Source organism: Homalodisca vitripennis, chromosome 2 (assembly GCF_021130785.1).
Source record: "Homalodisca vitripennis isolate AUS2020 chromosome 2, UT_GWSS_2.1, whole genome shotgun sequence".
Lineage (NCBI taxonomy): Eukaryota > Metazoa > Arthropoda > Insecta > Hemiptera > Cicadellidae > Homalodisca > Homalodisca vitripennis.
Window position 1 is genome coordinate 5267932 of NC_060208.1, and position 23180 is coordinate 5291111.

The 23180-nt window shown below is 35.1% G+C and overlaps 1 protein-coding gene across 2 annotated transcripts in view; it reads left to right on the forward strand.

Annotated features, from left to right (window-relative positions):
• The window catches only part of LOC124353481 (tyrosine-protein kinase Src64B), a 151192-nt gene that overhangs the window by 124277 nt on the left and 3735 nt on the right, over positions 1-23180 (forward strand). For both annotated transcript variants that reach the window (XM_046803324.1, XM_046803323.1), the window contains 7 exons: positions 599-751; positions 2804-2918; positions 4581-4679; positions 4886-5304; positions 6092-6351; positions 7229-7382; positions 10339-10470. In XM_046803324.1, coding sequence (XP_046659280.1) covers positions 599-751; positions 2804-2918; positions 4581-4679; positions 4886-5304; positions 6092-6351; positions 7229-7382; positions 10339-10470 — 1332 coding nt within the window. The remainder of the gene's footprint in view (positions 1-598; positions 752-2803; positions 2919-4580; positions 4680-4885; positions 5305-6091; positions 6352-7228; positions 7383-10338; positions 10471-23180) is intronic.

The following is a 23180-nucleotide window of genomic DNA, read 5'->3' on the forward strand; positions in this document are numbered from 1 at the left end:
TGTAAGCCAGTAACTTTTTGCACAACAAATCAAATAATTTTGTACTACTATGATTAAAATTCTTTTTTCAAACAATTTTTAAAATGTTTCTATTAATTTTTCCAATACTATTCCCATATGCGATATTAGGAACACATGTTGGCGATATTAGGAACACTTTTTTTAAGTTAAAACATTCAAACATTAAAACATTTTTTTTTTTAAATGTGAAACTGTGTTGTTTTAGAAAAATATAAGTTACGTTATAAGGTAATTGAATACCTACTTTACGTATTTCAACAATTATTTGAACAAAATGACCCATAATTAACCGTTAACTTAAATTTTCCCTTAAGTGGGCGATATTTGGGCCCCCTACCTTACGTGTATTTGGACTCATTTTCTTTTTTTATATATATAAAAATTACACAATGTAATAAAATTATCTAAATTTAATCATATTTATTGAAACAGTCATTACTGGTGTTAAATAATTCAGTACCTCAATGTATGTTTAATATTCTTGTATTATCAAATTTAATAGATTCATACGTAAGGATTACGTTTATTAAATAGTAAATAGTCCTAACTATGATGTATCTTGCTTGGTGTGTTGCAGTGTACAATCACGGGTACAAGTCGCACGAGGGACAAGACACGGGCCAGGTGGGGCCAGGGGACCCCCGCTACACGCCTGACCCTAACAACAGAGGCGGCGCCGTCACCGTGAAGCGGCAGGGCCATGACATCATCCGCACCCCCACCACACCATGTGAGAACAATATCAATCACATATCAACAATCTGATACTGAGAAACTGGTACTTTGGCCAATATTTGTGAAACAGTTTTCTTACCAAGGACCTAAAATACAACATTATTACGAGGAACACGCTATATTTGACTTTCTGTGAAAATTACAGGTCATTATGACAATCGGTTCTTGATTTCTGCCTCCTAAAAGGTCTCCAGGTGAGAAGGAGGCCTCTCTGTCCCTATCTACTTTGGTCTTAGGAGTTACATACTTATATAACCGAATCTAAACCTACTTATAGCCTGACATAGCCAGGGCCGCATTTACAAATTCGGCGCCCCTAGGCCTACAGACCAAAGAGCGCCCCCCCCCCCCCCCCCCAGAGGACTCTGATTACACTGACGTAGAAATCCAGTAAATTTCTTAATTACGTAATTTTGATGAAAGATAATTACAATAGTATATATATATATATATATATATATATATATATATATATATATATATATATAAATATAGGAGTGTTTTGAATAAATAAAAGCAATGAACAAATGAATGAGTCAACGTCGCACCCCGGACCTAGTTGACCTTGGCCACCCGCCCCGCCGAGCGCCAACACCACCCGCCGCCGCAATTTTTTTCTTTTGTGTACTTTAAAATTTATGCGCCCCCTAAAATTTTGCGCCCTAGGCCTGGGCCTAGTGGGCCTATAGGGAAATGCAGTACTGGACATAGCACAGTAATAGTTTATAGTAGATAATACCAAAGGGTAATACCAAAACTAAGAAACTGACTCATTTTTCTAGCCAGTTATTTAACTCATTTTTCTGGCCAGTTATGTAACTCATTTTGCTAGCCAGTTATGTAAAAATTACGTACACATGATGTTTAGCATGATAATAAGTCGATCATTTTAAATATTGACTATGTTTTTATTCAGTTACCTATTGTAAGTTAAACTTAGTTAATAATATCTGTCACATACAAATATTTTTTTACCATTTGCAAAGTTTGTTCTTTATTTAAGAAAGTAAAAATGTTATAACTTAAAATATTTAGGATACAAATTAAAAAAAACTCACAAGAATTTCAAAACAAACAAAAATTATTGCTATTTACAAAATAAGATAATTAAAATATATGAAAAAGGTGATCGTATAATGTACGATTTGTCTAAACAAACAAATTAACAAATACTTATTTTACAAAGAAGCAGGAAAAGTCTGTAGGTCTAAATGGCTTACCAGCAGTTGACAACAATATGAACAGTTTGACTACAGATTACCAGCAGTTGACAACAACATGAACAGTTTGACTACAGATTACCAGCAGTTGACAACAACATGAACAGTTTGACTACAGATTACCAGCAGTTGACAACAACATGAACAGTTTGACTACAGATTACCAGCAGTTGACAACAACATGAACAGTTTGACTACAGATTACCAGCAGTTGACAACAACATGAACAGTTTGACTACAGATTACCAGCAGTTGACAACAACATGAACAGTTTGACTACAGATTACCAGCAGTTGACAACAACATGAACAGTTTGACTACAGATTACCAGCAGTTGACAACAACATGAACAGTTTGACTACAGATTACCAGCAGTTGACAACAACATGAACAGTTTGACAACAACATGAACAGTTTGACTACAGATTACCAGCAGTTGACAACAACATGAACAGTTTGACTACAACATGAACAGTTTGACAACAACATGAACAGTTTGACTACAGATTACCAGCAGTTGACAACAACATGAACAGTTTGACTACAGATTACAAACACGAAGCCATGTGGAGGATTCAATTTTATGCTGTAGTCTGTTTTGATGGATTGATATCCAAAACATGTAACTCTTGACAACATCTCACATTATTGTTTTTGGATATGATCTGTTTTGGTTCTTACCTCTGGGTAAGAATACCTAATTAGTTTTCCAAATGTTTCTAATAATAAAAACAATTGTATGAGTTAAAAGTATTATAAAGCAGTACTAATATTTGTAAACTATACAAGATACAATTATACATAAGTAAGTTACACATATGTTCCAGTCCACCCCAGCTGCTCGAGGGGCCGTATCGTGGTAGCTGTATACAACTACATGTCCAGGGAAGCTGCTGATGTCTCTTTCGTCAAGGGAGATCGGATGGAAATACTCGATGACAGGTAAAACACATTAGTCAACTGTTTAACATAATTTAGGTTTACCCAAATTGTATAATTTATTTTCAAAGCCTATAGTTTGATTATATTACGTTAAGCGAATCAAAAGGGTTTAGGTTTGTAAAACTGATTAAAACAATATTTCATATAGATATAAACTTGTTCCATTATATAAAAAAGCTTAGATAAGACATTTTGATATTTATAGACATTTAAGTCATTTCACTTATCCAGTGCTGTTTTCCTCAATATCAATATGATCCAAATCAAGGATACAATGGGCTATACATCACGGGATGTTGTCTACGTCTCTCAGTTCATTTTAAACAATTTTCTTCACATTTTTTCGATATTCTTGAGTGGAAAAATCACTCAAGAATGTTTTTCTGCATACTATTGATCCACAGGCCTAGTATAACCTACCTACACCTATCTATCCCAGTCATTTTATAACATACTAATATGCTGAATTTTTTATTTTTTTTTAATTATAGGAGAGACCGATCTCCTTTTAAGCCTTATTCTGTCCGTCCTCATGGACCACTGACCTGTGCGAGGATCTTATCAAACAGAATAAGGGGGAGAGTCGATACAGTAAGAGGTCGATGGTACTGATAAAAAGTGCAAGGGTCACAGACAGGATTCGAACTTGTGCTATCTCTAACTCAGACTCAAAGACCAACGTCTTAGACCACTCGGCCATCGGCACTCCCAATCTGTTAACTTTGGTAATATTAATACAAAATTCCCCAGAGTTAAAAATATGTTCATCCATTCAAATACAAGTTCACATAATAATATAAATAAAAAAAATTAAATAAGAAAAATATTTTATTTCCAATGTTTGAACGCTTTAGTAATTTAAAAAATGTAAAATGAAATTTACTTTATTTACACGTAAAACAATATCTCTTGAAATTGAAAATATTTAGATACGAGTATGTATACATATAATATCCTATGTATACATTCATACAAACTGACACCATGAATCTTGTAATAAACACTTAAAATAAAATATATTAAAGCTATTAAAATAAAATAAGAAAATTTAGAGCCTCAACGCCTGATTAGAGGTTCGAATCACCTACTAATTAAAATAATTAAAAACAGAGATCAGATTTACTTTTTAATTTTTTTACGTTTTACTTTGAATTTATATGTTCTGCCAAATACAAAATTTATAGTCTTTACGTGAATCATAACTCATCAACATACACAAACTATTCAATATTGTGATCTATTGGTGAACCTTTAACACAACATTCAGGTTTTCCACAGTGAATTGTGACTTTCTCAATAATCTCAGGAACAACAGTGTGCTGTGCCTCATGTGTTCTCAATACTATAAGGTATCATTAGGTTTCGAGTATTGTATACCGATGTGCTATTCTTCACTTACGGCTTTGAGGTAAATTTCAACTTTTACAATAAAAAGACATTAAACCTGTATAAACAAAAAGATATTTAAATGGGGAAATGTGTAATTTAAAAAAATGACGTTAATGTTCATATTTTCCTTGTTTCACTGAATCTGCTTCACATCTCCTAACATAATGTTGTAGTTGTACACAATTTCAATATAGTATTGTGTTGGTAAATGTTCATTGAAAACAAGAATTTGAGTGAATGACGTAAACTTTATCGTGAGTTGGTTGTTGTCAGTGACGCGGACTGGTGGAGAGTGAGACATCTGCGCAATGGTAATGAAGGCCTCATCCCCTGGAACTTTGTAGCAGAAGAAAAGTCTGTGGAGAGTGAAGAGTGAGTACTAGTAGTTTAGAATATGGCAGTGTCACTTGTCTCTTTTTGTTTAAGAATGTAAGAATATGCTGATTAACCAAACTCATTTAGTCCTGTGTCTGAAGTTGGGGAGTAAAAGGATAAAAGAATTTTGTATCAATTAATTCCTAAACTTTAAAAAGTTATTACATACCTATGGTGTTTTTAATGGACTTTTCTGCCCCCAGCTGGTTCTTTGGAAAGATCTCGCGCAAAGAGGCGGAGAAGCTACTGCTCCTAGAGGAGAATGCGCGGGGTACGTTCTTGGTGCGTGACTCGGAACACAATCCTCACGGATACTCTCTGAGCGTCAAGGACTGGGAAGAGGTGCGAGGCTACCACGTCAAGCACTACAAGATAAAGCCCTTGGACAACGGTGGGTACTACATCGCCACCAGCCACACGTTCCCCACACTGCCGGCTCTTGTGGTGGCGTACACCAAGAATGCCCTGGGGTTGTGTCACGTGCTGGCACGCCCCTGTCCGAAACCCCGACCCCAGATCTGGGACCTCTCCCCGGACATGAGGGACCAGTGGGAGATTGACCGCAGTGAGGTACAGCTAATCAGGAAACTGGGACATGGCAACTTTGGTGAGGTGTGGTACGGTGAGTATCCATCCACTTGTCCTAAATACTCTAGATTATCTCAGATGTTTTATCAAATGGTTAATTAAAGATATCTGGAGCTACAATCCAATCTTTATTAATTCTCTGTGAAATTGTTTCGAGGTCCAACAATCTTAACCTCCTTCAGAATTATGTTTTTAAAATATTTCTGGAAGCATTATAAATAGTATTTTTGTGAAGGGCTCAATAACAGTGGAAACTCTTTTACATATACACAGATGAAAGCACCAAGTATTGTGTACCCAGGACCGGGAAGCTGGTAAATTGCTCTGATTCATTGTACTCATGCTTGAAAACCACTTTATCTGTTGATTGTAACACATTATGGGTATTCTAATCCAAGTGTTTTGTGAGTACAATTAAAGAGTTGACAAAGCCAAAAGAACTGGAGTAATAGAAATTCTCTAGGTTTTGTGAATATTTCATAATATACCATCCGTAGATCCCAAACACAAATACATATTTTTTTGAAGGAACTAATCCTACTTTCATTATTCAATTTCATGGGAATTTAGCAGAAGCCTCACAAAAAAATCACATTCTATCAGATGGCACAAAGACATGATCAAGAATTATTCATTTTTTATGAAATTGGTGTCAAATAAGAAAATTATAAACATCAGTGGTAGTTATTGTGAATTGTTAGAGATTCCGTGGAAGAATTTTTAAGACTTTCTCCTTAAGGATCAACTTTAAGAAGTTTTTACCGTACTCCTAATGGTACAACATGTTTAATTGTGATGATTGAATGTGTTTGTAATTGCAGGCAAGTGGAGGAACAATATAGAAGTGGCAGTGAAGACTCTGAGACAGGGAACAATGTCGACGCAGGCGTTCCTGCAAGAAGCAGCTATCATGAAGAAGTTCCGTCACGACCGACTGGTGGCGCTGTACGCTGTGTGTAGCAAGGAGGAGCCGGTGTACATCGTTCAAGAGTACATGAACAAAGGCAGCCTCCTAGAGCTGTTACGGAACACAGACGGCAAACTTCTGCAGTTCGGGGACCTCATCTACATTGCAGCTCAGGTTGGTTGTTGTCTTTGGGAGAAGCTTTGGCTATATACGCATTGAAACTTGACGTAATATCAATAAATGAATTGTAATATATTTAAGTAACTGGAATTAATGCTCTAATCATGCTATAATAGGCATTGCTATAAAAGAAAAATCAGCTCTAAAATACTAGAAATGTATTAAGCTATGTTAGTGATTTAAAAGGTCTATTTAAAATATTTTAACCCAAATGTATGGTAGACATTTTTTAGGAAGCATATCTTTCTAAAAGAGTAACTGAAATATTATTCTTTGTACATTTAAGTCGTGTGAAATTGTATGTAATCTATCCATATTCCGTATGTTATATGAGGCACAGGGACTGTACAACACAGGAGGCCAATATTTTTACCTATGAGACTTTTGGAATGTACAAGAAGGTTTATAAATCAGTTTTTAATAATGAAGATTACGTCTTTTTCTATTGCTTGTTTTAAATGGAACTTTTGGCTATATACGTCCATGTTATGTGAAATTATAGTGCAAACTCATAATTGCACATTATGTTATCAATTATTTGTGTGTTATGTTAGTTAGACATAGTGCAGGTTCAAATCTTGTCTTTGACCGCAGCTCTTTATATCTGTACCATCGACATTGTACTGTATTGACTCTCCCCCTTTATTCTGTTTGATAAGGTCTTAGCACAAGTCAGTAGTCCATGAGGATGAGCAGAATAAGGCTTTAAAGGTCTCTCCTCTTCTTTAAAAAAAAAGAAAGATTTTGCAAACATTAAGTTTTGCAGGTACATTCCAAAGATAAGACTAATCTTAAAAAAGGTCTGTTGTAAAGGTAAGAACAGTTTATCATATAGTGATAAAGTAAGTTACCTAAGATTACTTTACTTTAGGTCGCAAGTGGAATGGCTTACTTGGAGTTAAAGCAACTCATCCACCGAGACTTGGCTGCACGAAACGTTCTCATCGGAGACAATAACATCGCCAAGATCTGTGACTTCGGGCTGGCCAGAGTCATAGAGGATGATGAGTACTGTCCAAGACAAGGTACATAAGCCTTTACTCATACATTTATGCATTTATGCCATATATTACTATCATGTAAAATAGAGTACTCTTATTTTTACTTATTTTTACTAGGCCTATTGTGCAAAAATTGGTTTATTTGTAAAAATACATTTCAAAAAATGCTACTGAGAAAATTCTGAAGTTGTTTAAATACTACTTTTATTTCTAAGTTACCTATTTTTTGTGAGAAAGGAATCACATTGACACACACATGACTAGAATAGGCTCTTGTTAAATAGACTACCCACTGAAAATTTCTATTCAGTATTAGAACTAGCCTGGCATCGTTTGACAAATTTCATCAGGGTAGGCCTATTGTTTGAAAATCTGTACAAAACACATTGTACAAAAACACCACTGTGCATAGAGCTGTGGCTCAAATAAATTTCAAAGGCAATGAAGATCAATCTTTACTGTCTGAATGTAAATGCGACTTGCAGACTTGTTTCATTCCCGTCAAGCATTGATGCTACGATGGTTTCAGAGAGAAATCATCACCAATTGCCTTCCTGGTTATACCACGTTCTGTAGAAGAGTCGTTGACTTCTCTAGGGCAACATGTATAATCAGCAGAAGGTGTTTTGCCGATCTTGTGTAGATAAGACTAAAAGTACCTGTGCTCACTGAGGTGTTGGGTCATATATTACTCTATTGAGATAATGGTGAGCCATGGTCTGATTCAGCCATGGCCCGATGTCTGAGATGAAAACCGTGATCTGCTCATCCCATAATTACTGTCACTCTTGGAGGGTGTGGTTACTCTCCTCCTGGGCTATTCATTATGTTCTTTGTTCTTCTAAGGAACACAGAGCAGTAATCTTTGATTAGGGGAGAGATCTGAATGATCCCAGCAATCGCAAACACTGCTGATTCAGATATGGTATGGTGACCAGAAGCTACCCTCAACATTCCATGCTCATGGACTTCTGGCAGTTGTAGTCTTTGTTAAGGTCATCTTCCTAGACCTCCGTACCAGACAGAAGAACCGACTGTACAGCAGTCATGAACAGACCGTGTTTGCTTGAAGATAGGCCTCCAACATTGGACAGTAACAGGCTGAGAGATATGACGCATTTACCACCTTATTTTTGGTTTGCTGTGTTTGTTCTGAAAAGGTTAACTTGTAGTCTATCTTTGTTGCAAGATACAACTGTAGGCTTGATGTTGAGAATTTTAGGACTGGGATGGTAGTAGGTATTTCTTTTTAGCACCACCATTTTAGTTTTCGGCAGAACCAGTAACAGTAAATGCAACAATGCCATTAGTATACCCAACTCTACATTTGTTTTGGCATTTCTGCTCACACAGGCAAGAAGAGATTTGAGTCAAGTACAGATCACTGTTCTGTTTCTCAAGTGATCTCAACCATAAACCGTCCATCCTTGATGTCAAAGGTGGTGGATATCCATCTGCAATATCCACAAGATACAGATAGACACATCAAAGGCGCACTGTAATGCATTCAAAATGTCCACCCACGTTGCAGAGTTAAAGGCGCACCTGTCACTTACATGACGAGCAGCACAACACGACGGGAGCAACAGTTGTGACTCTGCCCAATGAACCTCCTTAACCACCTGCACTAGCATTCCCTAGGGCTTTATTCAGTCTTAAACAGCTTCACAGCTGTGCCCAACGTGCACAGTGGGCAGTGGGCAGATGGGGACTTTGGAACAGCTTCACAGCTGTACCCAACATGCACAGTGGGCAGTGGGCAGATGGGGACTTTGGATCACCTTTGCCTTTCCTTCCCTTACTGTTTTCCAGCATCAGACACTCACCATCTCCAAGCAAGGCTCAGACACATTAAACGATTTCACACTGTTGCTAGACCAACTTAAAGATTTCACCAGAGATTCTGTCTGCCTTAGATCCTCTTGTCCTTATGCAGTGTTTCCACCTTTTTGGGCTCCTCGGTGATGAAGAGTTGTATGTCTGTGATGAGGCCAACTAATTTGTATTGCATTAATTGGATAAAATAGTGCGTGCATCCATTATACTTTTCATTGGGTTGGTTTCCATGAAGAAGGTAGACAGCTGAGCATCAGTCTTGTGGAACACAATCTTGTACCCAAGGTTCCAGGAGACCCTTGTAACGTCATTCATCAACTTGTGCCAGCAGAGAACTTCCCTCACACCTGATCTGTGTTGGTCTTGTCCCGTGATCTTGCACATTATGCTATTCTTTGTAGATGTAGGCAACTCCTGTGGAGATTGGCAGTTTCAGAAGTCCGCCTGACTAATTTCCTCTGTCTCGACCGCATCGACGTTCTTTGGAATTTCCAACCCAAACATCTTCACATCAACTCACCCAATGTTCCATTGACAGGATGTAAGCCTTAAGGCCAGCTGAAATAGCAGTTCTATACATCAGATTGAAAGAAATGTACTGGTCTATGGACCAGTACATTTCTTTCAATCTGAAAATACACTAACTACTTTAATTATTAGTGTATTTTCTCAGTTATTAAGTAATTTTAACTATTTCTACTTTTTGAGCTCGTGTTTATTGTATTATATTTTTTTAGCTAAAGTAATTAAAACTGAGGGAAAGACGTAAATTTCTTAGAAGTTTTAGTTACTTTGGCAACCCAGCTTTTAAAACGCCATTGGCATCAAATAATGACATGCCTTCATAATAACAAGTATGCCTTCATTGTCTGAAAAAATGTTATGACATAAAGATAAGCATTACAATACTACAGAAAGCATTATTTAAGATGAGTAGTCTTGTTAACTCAGATGTTTGTCTTATGTTGGTGGCACCAATAATTTCACCAACAGAGTTTCAACTTTTATATACTGTAGAAACATACTTTACTTTCAGTATAGTTAAGGTTTGGTCCTGGATTGGTTATATATTTTTATACTGGTAGTTCAATCAAATTTTATCAATCCAAATTTATTTTATCAGCATAGATTTTGTTGTACCCAGGCTCAAGATTCCCAGTGAAGTGGACAGCACCTGAAGCCATCGTCTACGGGCGCTTCTCCATCAAGTCTGATGTTTGGTCTTTTGGCATCCTTCTCATGGAGCTCTTTACTTATGGCCAAGTTCCTTACCCAGGTAGGCGCTATAATAATTGAAATGTGTCCAAAACTACCAAAGCACCCACCAGAATACAAGATTGACCATCTATAAAACAAAGGTTCTCAGTGTATTTTGAGATTAAGGTTGGCGCTACTTTGGTGTCACAATTATAGATTCATGATTGCAAGATAGTACAATCAAACGTTTTGATTGTGATTATCTGAACTAGAGGTTCTTACTGACAGATTTTTGCTGAGATGTTCTTGCAGAGTTTCGTTGAAACATCTATCCCATACCGGGCAATCAAAGTTTTTCACAAAATGTTTGATTGCAAATTCCATTGAGATGAACCATAATAATGCTTAATGAGAGGTTACTATCAAAAGGATTCTAGCGATTGTTTAATTAAATGTATCATCAATTCTCTTATTGGACTATCGAAATTCTGAGTGACAGATTTGTTCACGAAATGTTTGCTGATCAATAGAAAGATTTTAAATAAATTATTATATTAGTGGCTATAAAAAAATTGTTACACCTTGTACTTTCTAAATTTGCTTAAACAGCCAAAGATTAAATTTGCATATAAATATATTGCTCTTATAAATAATACCATAAAATATAGGAAAATATTAAAACTGTTATTAATTTGTGGTAGTAAAAGTAAACATAACTTCACCATCACTATATAAAGTAAACTACTGGGAGGATAATGGCACAAACCAGTAGAAAGCAAGTACAAATAAACAAGTGCAAAGTGCGATGAAACAGGCTTGTGTAAAGTAAACAATATCAGACGAATTGGCTTGACGATTGTAATAATCGAGAGAAACCTGTAGAATGTACAAACCTCTCGATGAGTATTTAAACAATCAATAAGCAGAACCTTATCTTAAGGAACAATGTGATAATATTAACTGGTGTGTGTGCGTGTGTTAGTAACCACACATCACTAGTTACAATCATGTCTGCCAACCCAGGTGCTGTAGCGACTGTAACCCTCATCAACATTAACTAGGCAAAGCTGACAATATTTCCCTGAGGCATTTTCAATAATTCTTAATCCATCTCAAGCAAAACTAGGTGACTAATAATTCAATGAATAATTACAATTCAATAATTATATGTATTTTTATTCTGACTACTGTTACAAATGAAAGCAGGCAAATATTTAAGAAAAATTCACAAAAAGTTTTACTTCAAGTATAAATGGCTTTTTGTAATGTACTGAAGTACAACTAAACGTTAAAGCTAATAAATTATTATATTGATTCAAATTTAAATTATCAGAAGCATTAAAAAGTGTTTAAGGTTATAGTTTATTCAATTAAACATTTTACTCCATTGGTTTGAAACAGTCACATCTAATTGAAATATATACTCGTATTAACTGCCATAGGGATCAATGGGTTTATGTTAAGTTGCCAACTATCTAGAAGCAAGACGTTTAATTGTTGTGGCTGTAGCTTGATTTTTTTAGAATGTGTGAAATGTGTTGTATATGGAATAGAGCAATTGATTTAGGAAGTGTAATACATTTTTTAGTATGGAACTGTTATGAATGTAGGCACAAGACGTTTTATCAAGAATACGAACCAGAAAGCTCTAAACTTTCTGACTGTGGAAAAGCCAGTAGTAATCAGCGCAGTAATTGTCTTGAACAGTTACAAATGTTGACGTGTTAGATTTTGTACGACTCAGAGTCAGAGTGATATTGTACCGTTTTTTATAGCACATATTTTAAATTTATATGGAGCTAATACTTTATAAATTAAACAAACTTTTCGGAAATACTTGGTTTTATTCCGAAGTTCAAGTTTACCACAAAAAAAATTAACAAAGTTTACAAACTTTTGATTCGATTTTCTTCAAAACTTCACACAATCGAACAAATCTAATTAAGAGTCTGATTAAAAAAGAATTAAAATTAAAAATGAAACTAAAAATTTATACTTCTCAAAAAATGGTTTAAATTAACAAAATAAAATAAAAGTTCTCTTCTCAAAAATACTCAAAATCAATATAACACAAAACTTGATATTAACTTTATGACCAAAAATTTAATTCACAATACTTCAAAAAATGTAATTAATTCTCAGACTCTGAAAGATGGGAAACTTTAGAAATTTTAATTACAACAGTATAAAAAATCAAAGATATTAACTAAACGCTGGTACGGACGACTTACTTACTTTGAAGATTACGGAGGCTGATAGGGATTTAATACGCACTGAAGAAAAATTAAAAAAACTTGAATTAAATTTACACGCGATAAAAATGGAATTACTCTAAATCCCCACACTATAAGGGTTAGAGGAAGAGCTGCGATTCTAACAGGACCTTGTCGTCGTGGCTTCAAGACTCGAACTGACCAGCGAGCCGGGAGGAACGCAATCACCCGATACGTCACTGACCGATCAGCTGTATTGCCGGTCCAACTGAACAAAAAAAAAAAATGTCCACGCACCGCGTCTAGTTAATAAGAGCCTACTTCCTACCTCGCGATTCAGCATAAATGAATTTGAACTATGGTACATATTTTCCCTAGCCCGAAGCTGCAATCACGGTAGGAACCTAAACCTTTAAACACTCATCCCGGACTAAGTACAATAATATCCCTCCACATGCACACTTTTAAATAACAATTCTTTTGTACTTATCACTACGTGGAGGCTGTGATGTGTAGTCCGAGGGGTGATGTGGTAGAAGGTGTCCGACGTCCAGTGTGGGTCCCCAGGTTAGCCATCGCAGAGGGATGTGGTAGGTGAGGAGTAGAGGCAGGTAGCTTCTCCAATGATTGTACGGCCAGGTGCAGTGCGGCGGCCTCGTTGATCTCGTGGTTGGCTGGCTCTGGTTCGCTAATAGCACTGCTACCTGCTCCTCCAATCTAATAACAATTTCAGCCAGCGAGGCATTGAGCTCTTGGAGGACATTCCTTTTACAAAATATTCCCTCCGTATAATTGTATGGCTGTCAGTCTTTCACGGTGTTCTTATTGTACGCCTGCGCCAGTGTCGCGAATGTAAACCATTACCAGATGTTGTTTAATTACAATACAATCAATTTACAGGGATTACAATGGCACAATAATCAATTGTTTACACACAATAAAACCTCATATAGTGATAATAAAAAAACAACATTACCCTGTCCTTCTACATTTTGAAGGAACAGGGAAGAAATATCACTATTAATACAACTCATTGTATACCAAAAAATATTACCCTGTCCTTCTCTATTGGAAGGAACAGGGGACAAAAACACCACAACATTACCAAAAATTACCCTGTCCTTCTACATTTGAAGGAACAGGGAAGAAATATATCTCATGATATATCACAATACCTCTGTGTATTAATTTCATACACCATTAATGCCATTCATTGTCCCTGAAAATTACATGGTTTTTACAACCACACTCACTATCACACACTTACACTGGCATTTTATATTATGACTTCTCATCTTTGCCATTCAATTGCTGAAATAAAAACGTCGTCACATCACCCTTTTATATTCCAATATTTATTTGTATAATAATAATAAACTACTGGACTCTCATACTTAACTTGTTTTGTGTTTTGGGCCAAATTAATACATAATTATATGATCAATTCTTGAAGTTAATTTTAAAAAAAAAATTATATTGTCATTTTTATTGTTTTTTAGACCCATCTTCAATTCCTTTTCAACAATATAATTTTCCTGAAAATAAAACATACTGACCTTTGCCCCGAGCTAATGTTTATTGAGTTCTCAACTTTCACTTTTAGTACTTTAACTTTAATTGTGAAAACATGTACTTTCTTCTTCACTGATCTTTCATCCTTTATATCCTGAACTATAAAGGTCACTTCTGTTAATTTATATATAATCCTGTAGGGTCCACAAAACCGGTTTGCCATTTTTGCCTGAAATTTTTCCGCTTTGTTACTCAGCCAGTGTGTCTTCACGTATACAAGGCTTCCAACTTTGAATGGGTGTTCACATTCCTTATCACTATAGCCTGCCCTCTTCCTTGTTAGCCGAAAATGGACTTTTTTAAGTTTAACACAGTTCTTTGAAACCTATCCAAATTATCCGGCTTTGACACATCACAGTCCAATAAATCATTAATGTTCCATCTGTTGGTCAATTCCAAGTTAGGCCTATTTCCGAACATAATTTCGTATGGTGAATGTTTAGTAGCTTCCGAGGTCGCACAATTTATCACTAATTGTAATTCAGTTAATTTGGTGTCCCACTTAGTTTGATCCGAATTAAAGTAAATTTTTAACATCTGTTTTACTGTCCTCAACTGACGTTCACTTTTGTTTCCCTGTGGTACAAATGGAGTTACAAATTGATGATTGATTCCCCGGGCGAATAAATAGTTCTTTAGTTCGACACTTCTAAAAACACTGTGCATTGTCCGACACTATATTTTTGCAATATGCAAAATTTTTAAAAATTTCACTTTTCTAATACTTTTATTATTGATTTACTTTTCGCGTCTTTTATCGCACTTAAAAATACCATTTTTGAATGGTCGTCAAGTACAATCAGGATATTATTATTTCCACTACTAGACCTGGTTAAAGGGCCAAAAAATGTCTATGTACAATTTATCCCATGGGCCTAGCTGATACACCAGAAATCAGTTTGCCATGATAAACCTTACCGGTTTTCGCTAACGCACAAGCTTCGCACATTTTTACCTTGTCTTTTTATCAGCCCGGCAAGATCCGCATGGTAAAATAAAATCGCATATCTTTCTGGTAGTTTTTAATATTCCATAGTGGCCCCCGATTTCCGACTCATGGTAATACTTAAACACCATATCTACTAAATGTTCTGGTAGACATATCTTTGGCTTACTAGTAGGCTTACTTCTATACATCACAACTCCCTTACACAAGAAATATTTTTCAGAGTTAGTACCACCTTTTATACTATTATATATTTTTCGTATTATATTGTCCTGGGTTTGGTGAACCTTAAAGTCCGTATAAGCTAGTGGAAAATTACCTACGCTATTTACAAATACACTATTTTACATTTTCTTCCTTAATTGCTACTCTTATGCTATTGTCCGTTACACTATCATTTTCTTATACCGTACTGGTATTCTTCAATTTCCTCCACACTTTGCATCTTATCTCTACATTCAAAATAGTCTAGATAAATAGTCTGCCACCGCATTGTCTTTTGATTTTACGTGTTTAATTTGAAATGGTTAGGCTCAAAATTGTAGCTGCCCACCTACCTAATTTTCCTAATTTCCTAAAATTGCCTAGTACCCACGCTAATGCACTATTGTCCGTTATTAGCGTAAAAGGCCTTACTTCTAGGTAGCTGCGAAATTTGTTTATCGCGCATACCTACATTACGCTCGTCTGAGCAGTTGTTCCAGCTGAGTAATCAGCGTAAAAACGATACAAATCGACAGGCGAGTATTTGAGACTAGTGTGTAGGCACAAACATCTCACTGTGAGAGTTGATGTATTATGTGAGTTGTATAAGTGGGAAGGAGCGTCTGAAACCTTAATTTTGAAACTTAAGGATGGTTTTGATTGAAATTAAGGCAAAACTAGGAAAACTTGGCGTAAGCGAGGAGGAAATAGTTAATTTTGAAAAACCAGTCTTTTAAATACAAGCCTGGAGGAGGAGGAAGTCGAAGAGATGTGCAAGCCCGTGTCTCAAAACTATAAATAAGGATATTATGGGTTTTGAGTCTTCACCAGGAGAAACATGTAGAAGGGAATTTTGCAAAATTACCAAATCCCCTAGAGCGATTTTTAAAAATGTTTAAACCCACAGATGGACTAAATGTTTCAGAATTGTTGAATTATATCGAAATAATGTTAAAAATTAAGGGTGAAACTAGCTTAAGTGATAGTGAGATCATAAATATGAGTGTAGGTTATGCCACTGGTCCACTTTACAATAAAATGCTTCAATTTAAGGTAAATGCTAGTAATTTTAGTGAAGTACACAAAGGACTATTAGATTATTTTGTTCCATTTGGTCATAGAGAAGCCTTGAAGAGGCACTTAGTAACTAGATCACAAAAACCTGATGAAAAACTGAGCAGTTATATTTTAAACGTTAAGCAAAATGCAAAATTGCTATTGTGTGATTATTCTGAGACCGAACTGAACGGAATTGATAAAATTAGGTAATCTCATCTCAAGTAAGGGCCCCCCGACTGGTATTTTGTACAAATCCGAAAAATTTTGCCGACCTTGACAATTTGTGTATATATGAGCAGAACGTAGCCTATGAAGAAGTGAAAGGTGTGCGAGGAACGTAAAGTTTGTAAATCGGACTTTGTTCTGAAAAGTCATGTAAACTCAACTGCAAACTCGTATGTAAACAATCCCATGATGGTAAAGAAAAGCAATAATAAAATGTTTTATTTGTAATAAACCGGGACATATCGCTAGGGATTGTTTTAAAAATATTCAGAGAGGACAGATACCGAGATTCGAAAAATCTGCGGTCCCAAAAAACTTGTAATAGGGGAGAATTCCAAGAAGGTAGTGCGAGAGTGGAATCTCCCCGGTCACGTGTCCCACTGAAATTAAAAATAATTATAATTACGGAAGAGGTCGAGAACAAATGAGGGCAAGGGGTAAGAATAATGTGAGAAATTGCATTATGAATGTAAAAAAGGGCCGGACGTAGCCAAGGTTCGATGACCCTGCCCGTTGTGAAAGTGTTTGTTGGTAAGGGTACATACCATAATGTATTATTGGACACGGGAAGCAGAGTGGCGCAAATTATGTAACCGTTTTTATAGCACATATTTTAAATTTATATGGGAGCTAATACTTTATAAATTAAACAACTTTTCGGAAATACTTGGTTTATTCCGAAGTTCAAGTTTACCAAAAAAAATTAACAAAGTTTACAAAACTTTTGATTCGATTTTCTTCAAAACTTCACACAATCGAACAAATCTAATTAGAGTCTGATTAAAATGAATTAAAATTAAAATGAAACTAAAAATTTATACTTCTCAAAAAAATGGTTTTAAATTAACAAAATAAAATAAAAGTTCTCTTCTCAAAATACTCAAAATCAATATAAACACAAAACTTGATATTAACTTTATGACCAAAATTTAATTCACAATACTTCAAAAAATGTAATTAATTCTCAGACTCTGAAAGATGGGAAACTTTAGAAATTTTAATTACAACAGTATAAAAAATCAAAAGATATTAACTAAACGCTGGTACGGGGGACTTACTACTTTGAAGATTACGGAGGCTGATAGGGATTTAAATACGCACTGAAGAAAAATTAAAAAACTTGAATTAAATTTACACGCGATAAAAAATGGAATTACTCTAAATCCCACACTATAGGGTTAGAGGAAGAGCTGCGATTCTAACAGGACCTTGTCGTCGTGGCTTCAAGACTCGAACTGACCAGCGAGCCGGGAGGAACGCATCACCCGATACGTCACTGACCGATCAGCTGATTGCCGGTCCAACTGAACAAAAAAAAAAATGTCCACGCACCGCGTCTAGTTAATAAGAGCCTACTTCCTACCGCGATTCAGCATAAATGAATTTGAACTATGGTACAATATTAGAAAACAAGTAAGTGTTCTCCCGAGCTGTAAACTCAAAGTTAGTCTTGGGGCATTCTGCACAAGCCAATCAGTTATGATATATTCTAAACTGTGGTAATATGGTAATCCCTGTCAGAATACGTTATTTTAAGTCTGCAAATGACAAACCCCCGATATCAGTCGTTTTATTATATTGTAGAAGGCAGTGCCCGACATCAGGTCTTTTAATATGGCCTAAGTTTTTATTATCACGTCTAAAATATTCTTAAAACTTATTGGTTTTATTTATTTATTTATTTATTTGACGGAGAACCCTTTTTACAAACAAGATTGATAAGAACAATGTAATTGGTAATAAACTTCACCTGCTCTAATAACAATAACAAGATATTTCAACTCAAAGATCACAACACACATATATATAAAACAATTTGAAACAACGGCAGTATGTGTTAGTAACAAACTGGCAATAATTTAACTAGGTCTGTTAAATCAACTCTCTACTGCCATCTCATCTAGAACAAACCAGTTAGTTTGAAGTATACAGCAATATTAATGTTAAGTTGATATTTTTCTTTGACCTATTGGAAACAAATGCACTAAATGTAACATGATATCACACAGCTCTAAAGAAACATTTGGTTGGCTATATTTAATTATTTTTAAAATCTTTAGTTAAGGATGTAAACATTTTAAATGCACAATGTATTGAGTGAACACATGCTGTATATATAGTGTCTCTGAGAAAGCAGAGATTAAGTCAAAAGAATATTTATTCTTCAAAAGTAGGCAATTTTATAATTTGAAATATTCCTAGAACACATTCCAATAATCTTCTTGTTAACCAAGGAGTGATTTTGTTAACCTCTCTAAATGTTCCACTTAATTCATTAAAGAAAACATGGCACCAACTTATCATCTCTTCTCAGTGCGGCTCGATGATGTGCACAAACATTTGAATAGGAATTGACAAACTTCACTTCTGACAAACAAATACTTCAGTACATCAGGGTATTAAATCTCCAATACAAAATGTCTTTATTTACTCAGCACAAATCATGTACATAAAAGTTAAAATCAAATATTGAATACAAATAATTACATGTTAATGATCGTAGATTTACTTACAAACTCATGAAAGGAACTATAAGGGTTATTTAACAGAAAGATTCCAATGTCTTTTTTAATTTATTCTGATCCGATTAATTTTTAATCGTAATAGGTTGTATTTTCCAAAACTTTGTATATATATATCATACATCATATTTATTCCATAAATGTTTCAAAACTTTTTAAATATTCTCTTACGGGATCAATAGTATAAGTATTTGAGAGACTTTAAAGATGTCTTAAAAGATTCTTAACCAAAGAATGTTTACTCTTAATGTAGGTTTTATTACAATATTCCTAACCTATGTAGTCTGAGTAAACTTTTTACTTTTAATAATTTTATATATTTGATTGTTCATGTATATCTTTATACCTTTTGGCAATAATATTCCTGATTATTTAATAAACTGTAGTAACAGTAGTCAGAGCCACAACATAATGACCAGAGGTAAGCAGCCTCTGTTTGAGACAGGTCCTGAACTGGTGGCTACACAAAAGTGTATAAATAACTCATTATGGATTGAGCGAATTTGTAGAAAACAAACTCAATGAGAGTCCACCAATTGGTTTGCTTACATTTTAGCCAAGTTTAGGCAAGTTGAGTGGTTTTTAACTAATCCTGGTTGTTTTCAGCAAAGTTGACAGCACATAAGCTAACTTACTACATGTGATTTCCACGGCCAACAAATAAAATTATGTGATAGTGCAAAATTTTTAGGTATAGATCTGGATATAAACTTTTCTTGGAAAAAATGTATTGAAAATATTATTAGAAGATTAAACTCGGCATGTTATCAAAATGCTAGTGTTACAAAATTCAATTAATTTGGAAACTAGAATAATAATTTACTACTCTTTCTTTTTTTTCAATAATTCAATATGGTATTGAATTTTGGGGATCATCTTCTGACTTTGATAAAGTTTTTAAGATCCAAAAATAAATTATGAGATTAATGACCTTTTCATCATTTAGAACTTCTTGCAAACCTCTGTTTAAAAAATTAAAAATCTTATCACTTCCAAATTTCTACATTCTGAAAACTCTACTAACGGTACAATCAAATTTTGAAAGCTTATCAAGTGATAACTTTGATCATAATTACAATAAAAGATTTAAAGCTAATTTTCAATATCCCATACATTGACTGTGTCTGGTAGAAAAAACTCCAATATACACGGCAAAAAAACTATACAATAAGTTACCTCAAAAATATAAACAATTAATCAATTCAAAAACATTTAAAAGCCAACTAACAGATTTTTTGTTGGAAAAAAACTATTATAGTGTTGATGAGTATTTGATGGATCCTGAATTTTAAAATTGTGTTTTAACATAGATTACATTAAATTTGTTACGCTGTCTTGACCTCTTATATGTATGTTTATTAAGTTTATATGTATATGTGAATTGTGATGTGCATATGTATGAATGTATATGTGTATGTATCATTATTACATTAATTTATGAGAATGTTACCTGTTTCTATAGCAATGCTATGTATAAACGTTGACTTAACAATAAAGACTGATTCTGATTCTGGAATTTGTAGGTTAACCCTTAACTGACATCATGTAATAAAGTAACACAACAAACATCATACGTCTGAGAGACACCATTATGTATTTTAGGCATAAATAATACACAAATGAACAAAAATCAAATTTAATTGCCTAATATACTAACAGAATACATTTTAAACGTGTTTCAAAATTATTTATCTCCATTAGTAAATTAAAACAGATTGTTTTAAATAGTTATCAAGTGAGACGTATTTTAGGCAAAACTTATAAATATTTGCTATATAAACGTATATGCATATTATCGAATATCGTTATTATTATATTTAAATGTAAATATTGATCATAGGATAACCATAAAGTGTAATAATCACATTAGCTATAAGGTTATAAGTACTTTTAAGGCATGAGTTTATTTCTCTTTGTTGAAACACTTTCCACAAATCTTTCTGGCACATTCTAGACAAATGGCTGCTCCGCACTGCTGGCAAGGGTATTTTGTTCTCCTTTTTAGTTGCGGGGGACAAGTGGAACATGTTTTTCGAACTTCAAAGAATTCTGGTACATCTCTAGGCTCATCTTCAATCTGCAGAATCCTCTTCATTGAAAGTGTCAGCTCACGCGGCAAATTTCTTACGGTTTCCATTCTGCGTACCATGTGAGGATGAGTCAAGCTGTTTGCTAAGCACTTCATGTACTCAAACCGACCCAATCTGCTAACATCTCTGTAGCTTTGGTGAAGAATATAGCTATTTACACCACATCCAACGTCAACAAGAGTAAAAAAAATCACTAAGGGCCAACGCCGGGTTCTTCGGCTTGTCGTGTAATTTGCACATTTTTGGTCTACTCCATCTACCCCACCCTTTGTCATGTTATAAAATGCGATTATTTCAGGCTTTCCTGAGCAATCGTCAGTAGCAGGTGCGTGGTGCATAGATGAAATCAAAATCACAGCTTTAGATTTTTTTGGGACATATGAGAGTAGGGTCATGTCTTCCGTAAAAGCATACAAGGATGAATTTACTACTCTTGATTTGTCAGGCTGAAATTGAGGTGGAATCTCAGCTTTGTTCTTTTTAAGAGTCCCAACATACGTGAGATCTCTTTTGAGGAGTTCCTTTACAATTTCTATAGAACTAAACCAATTGTCAGCTGTAATATTCCGACGTGACCCTTCAATTGGTTTTGCCAATTTTACGACTGCTTGAGATGGAATAAGCAGACTTTTTTCTTCCTCAGATAAAGACCTGCCATCACTTCCTTTCCCATCGTATATGTACCAATTATAAACATAATGGGTCCTAGCGTCAGTCAAGCATAAAATTTTGATACCATATCGAGCCGGTTTTTTCGGCATGTACATTTTGAAACCACAACCACCACGAAACGGAGCCAACATTTCATCAACACACATCATTGGACCTGGAGAGTAAACAAGCTGGGAATTTTCAATAAACATCTTGAATATTTTTGACACAGCTGCTGACGGATCGTTCTTTTTTCTTTCATCACGGTCATCAGACTTGTCAAACCGTAATGCCAACAGTAGAAATAAAAATCTATTCTTTGTCATTGTGCAACGAAATATATCACGGCCCGTTCCATCAGTTGCAAACAGACTGTCAATTGATTCGTTGCTGGACTTGAATATTGCGGTAAAAACGAATAGACCAATTAATGCTTTTAACTCCATCATATCCAAATCAGACAAATATGAAAGAGATTTGGAATAATTACGTCTGAGCGAAGAGATCTTTCTGTTTGTCCATAACAGAACCTCCTCCAATAAGCCTTGACTGAACAAAAGACCCCATACCTCCTCAACAGATGGTTTGCTCCCTAATTGTTTTGCTCTTTGTTTTAGTCCAGGAAGTTGAACTATAATATTATGTCTTCTAGTTCGTACATTGACTGGTGGACTTTCTTTTCTCCATTTGAAGGGTTCCCGTTTTCCTACTTTTTTTCCAAAGAAAAAATTTGTTTGTTGTGGTGATTGAGCAATATACTCATTTAAATTCTCCTCCTCAAAATTTGCATTGCCCTCACTGTCACCAGCTTCCTGTTCTAACTCAGATTCATGAGGGCTATCAGTTTGATAGTCCGGATCTCGATCGCTGTCATAAGGATCAGGTTCTGAGCTAGGATTGTCCAATACGTTAGATACCATATCTGCTAAATAGCTATTGAATTCTTCACTACTTAGAGTTACTTTACTCACAACTGGTTTTCCATGTGATGGGCCAGGAGTAGGTAAGTCTTCAGAGTTCATTTTTACGGTTGGAATAAGATGACGGGCAAAATTTACTAAAATATTAGGTTGGACACAATCACATAATACAGTCTAAAACAGGAAAATATTGTCACACAGTAACCAACATACGTCTGTGAGACGGGAGGTGGACGAAAATAGAGTCACTGAACAAACATCATACGTCTCTGTGATACGCAATAAACGGGCCGATAAGAAAACTATCTTAACCAAACAAAGGAATCCACTCGAATGGAAGGTAGATGGGCGGACAGCCCCCGAATATGAAGTGGAGGGGATATATGA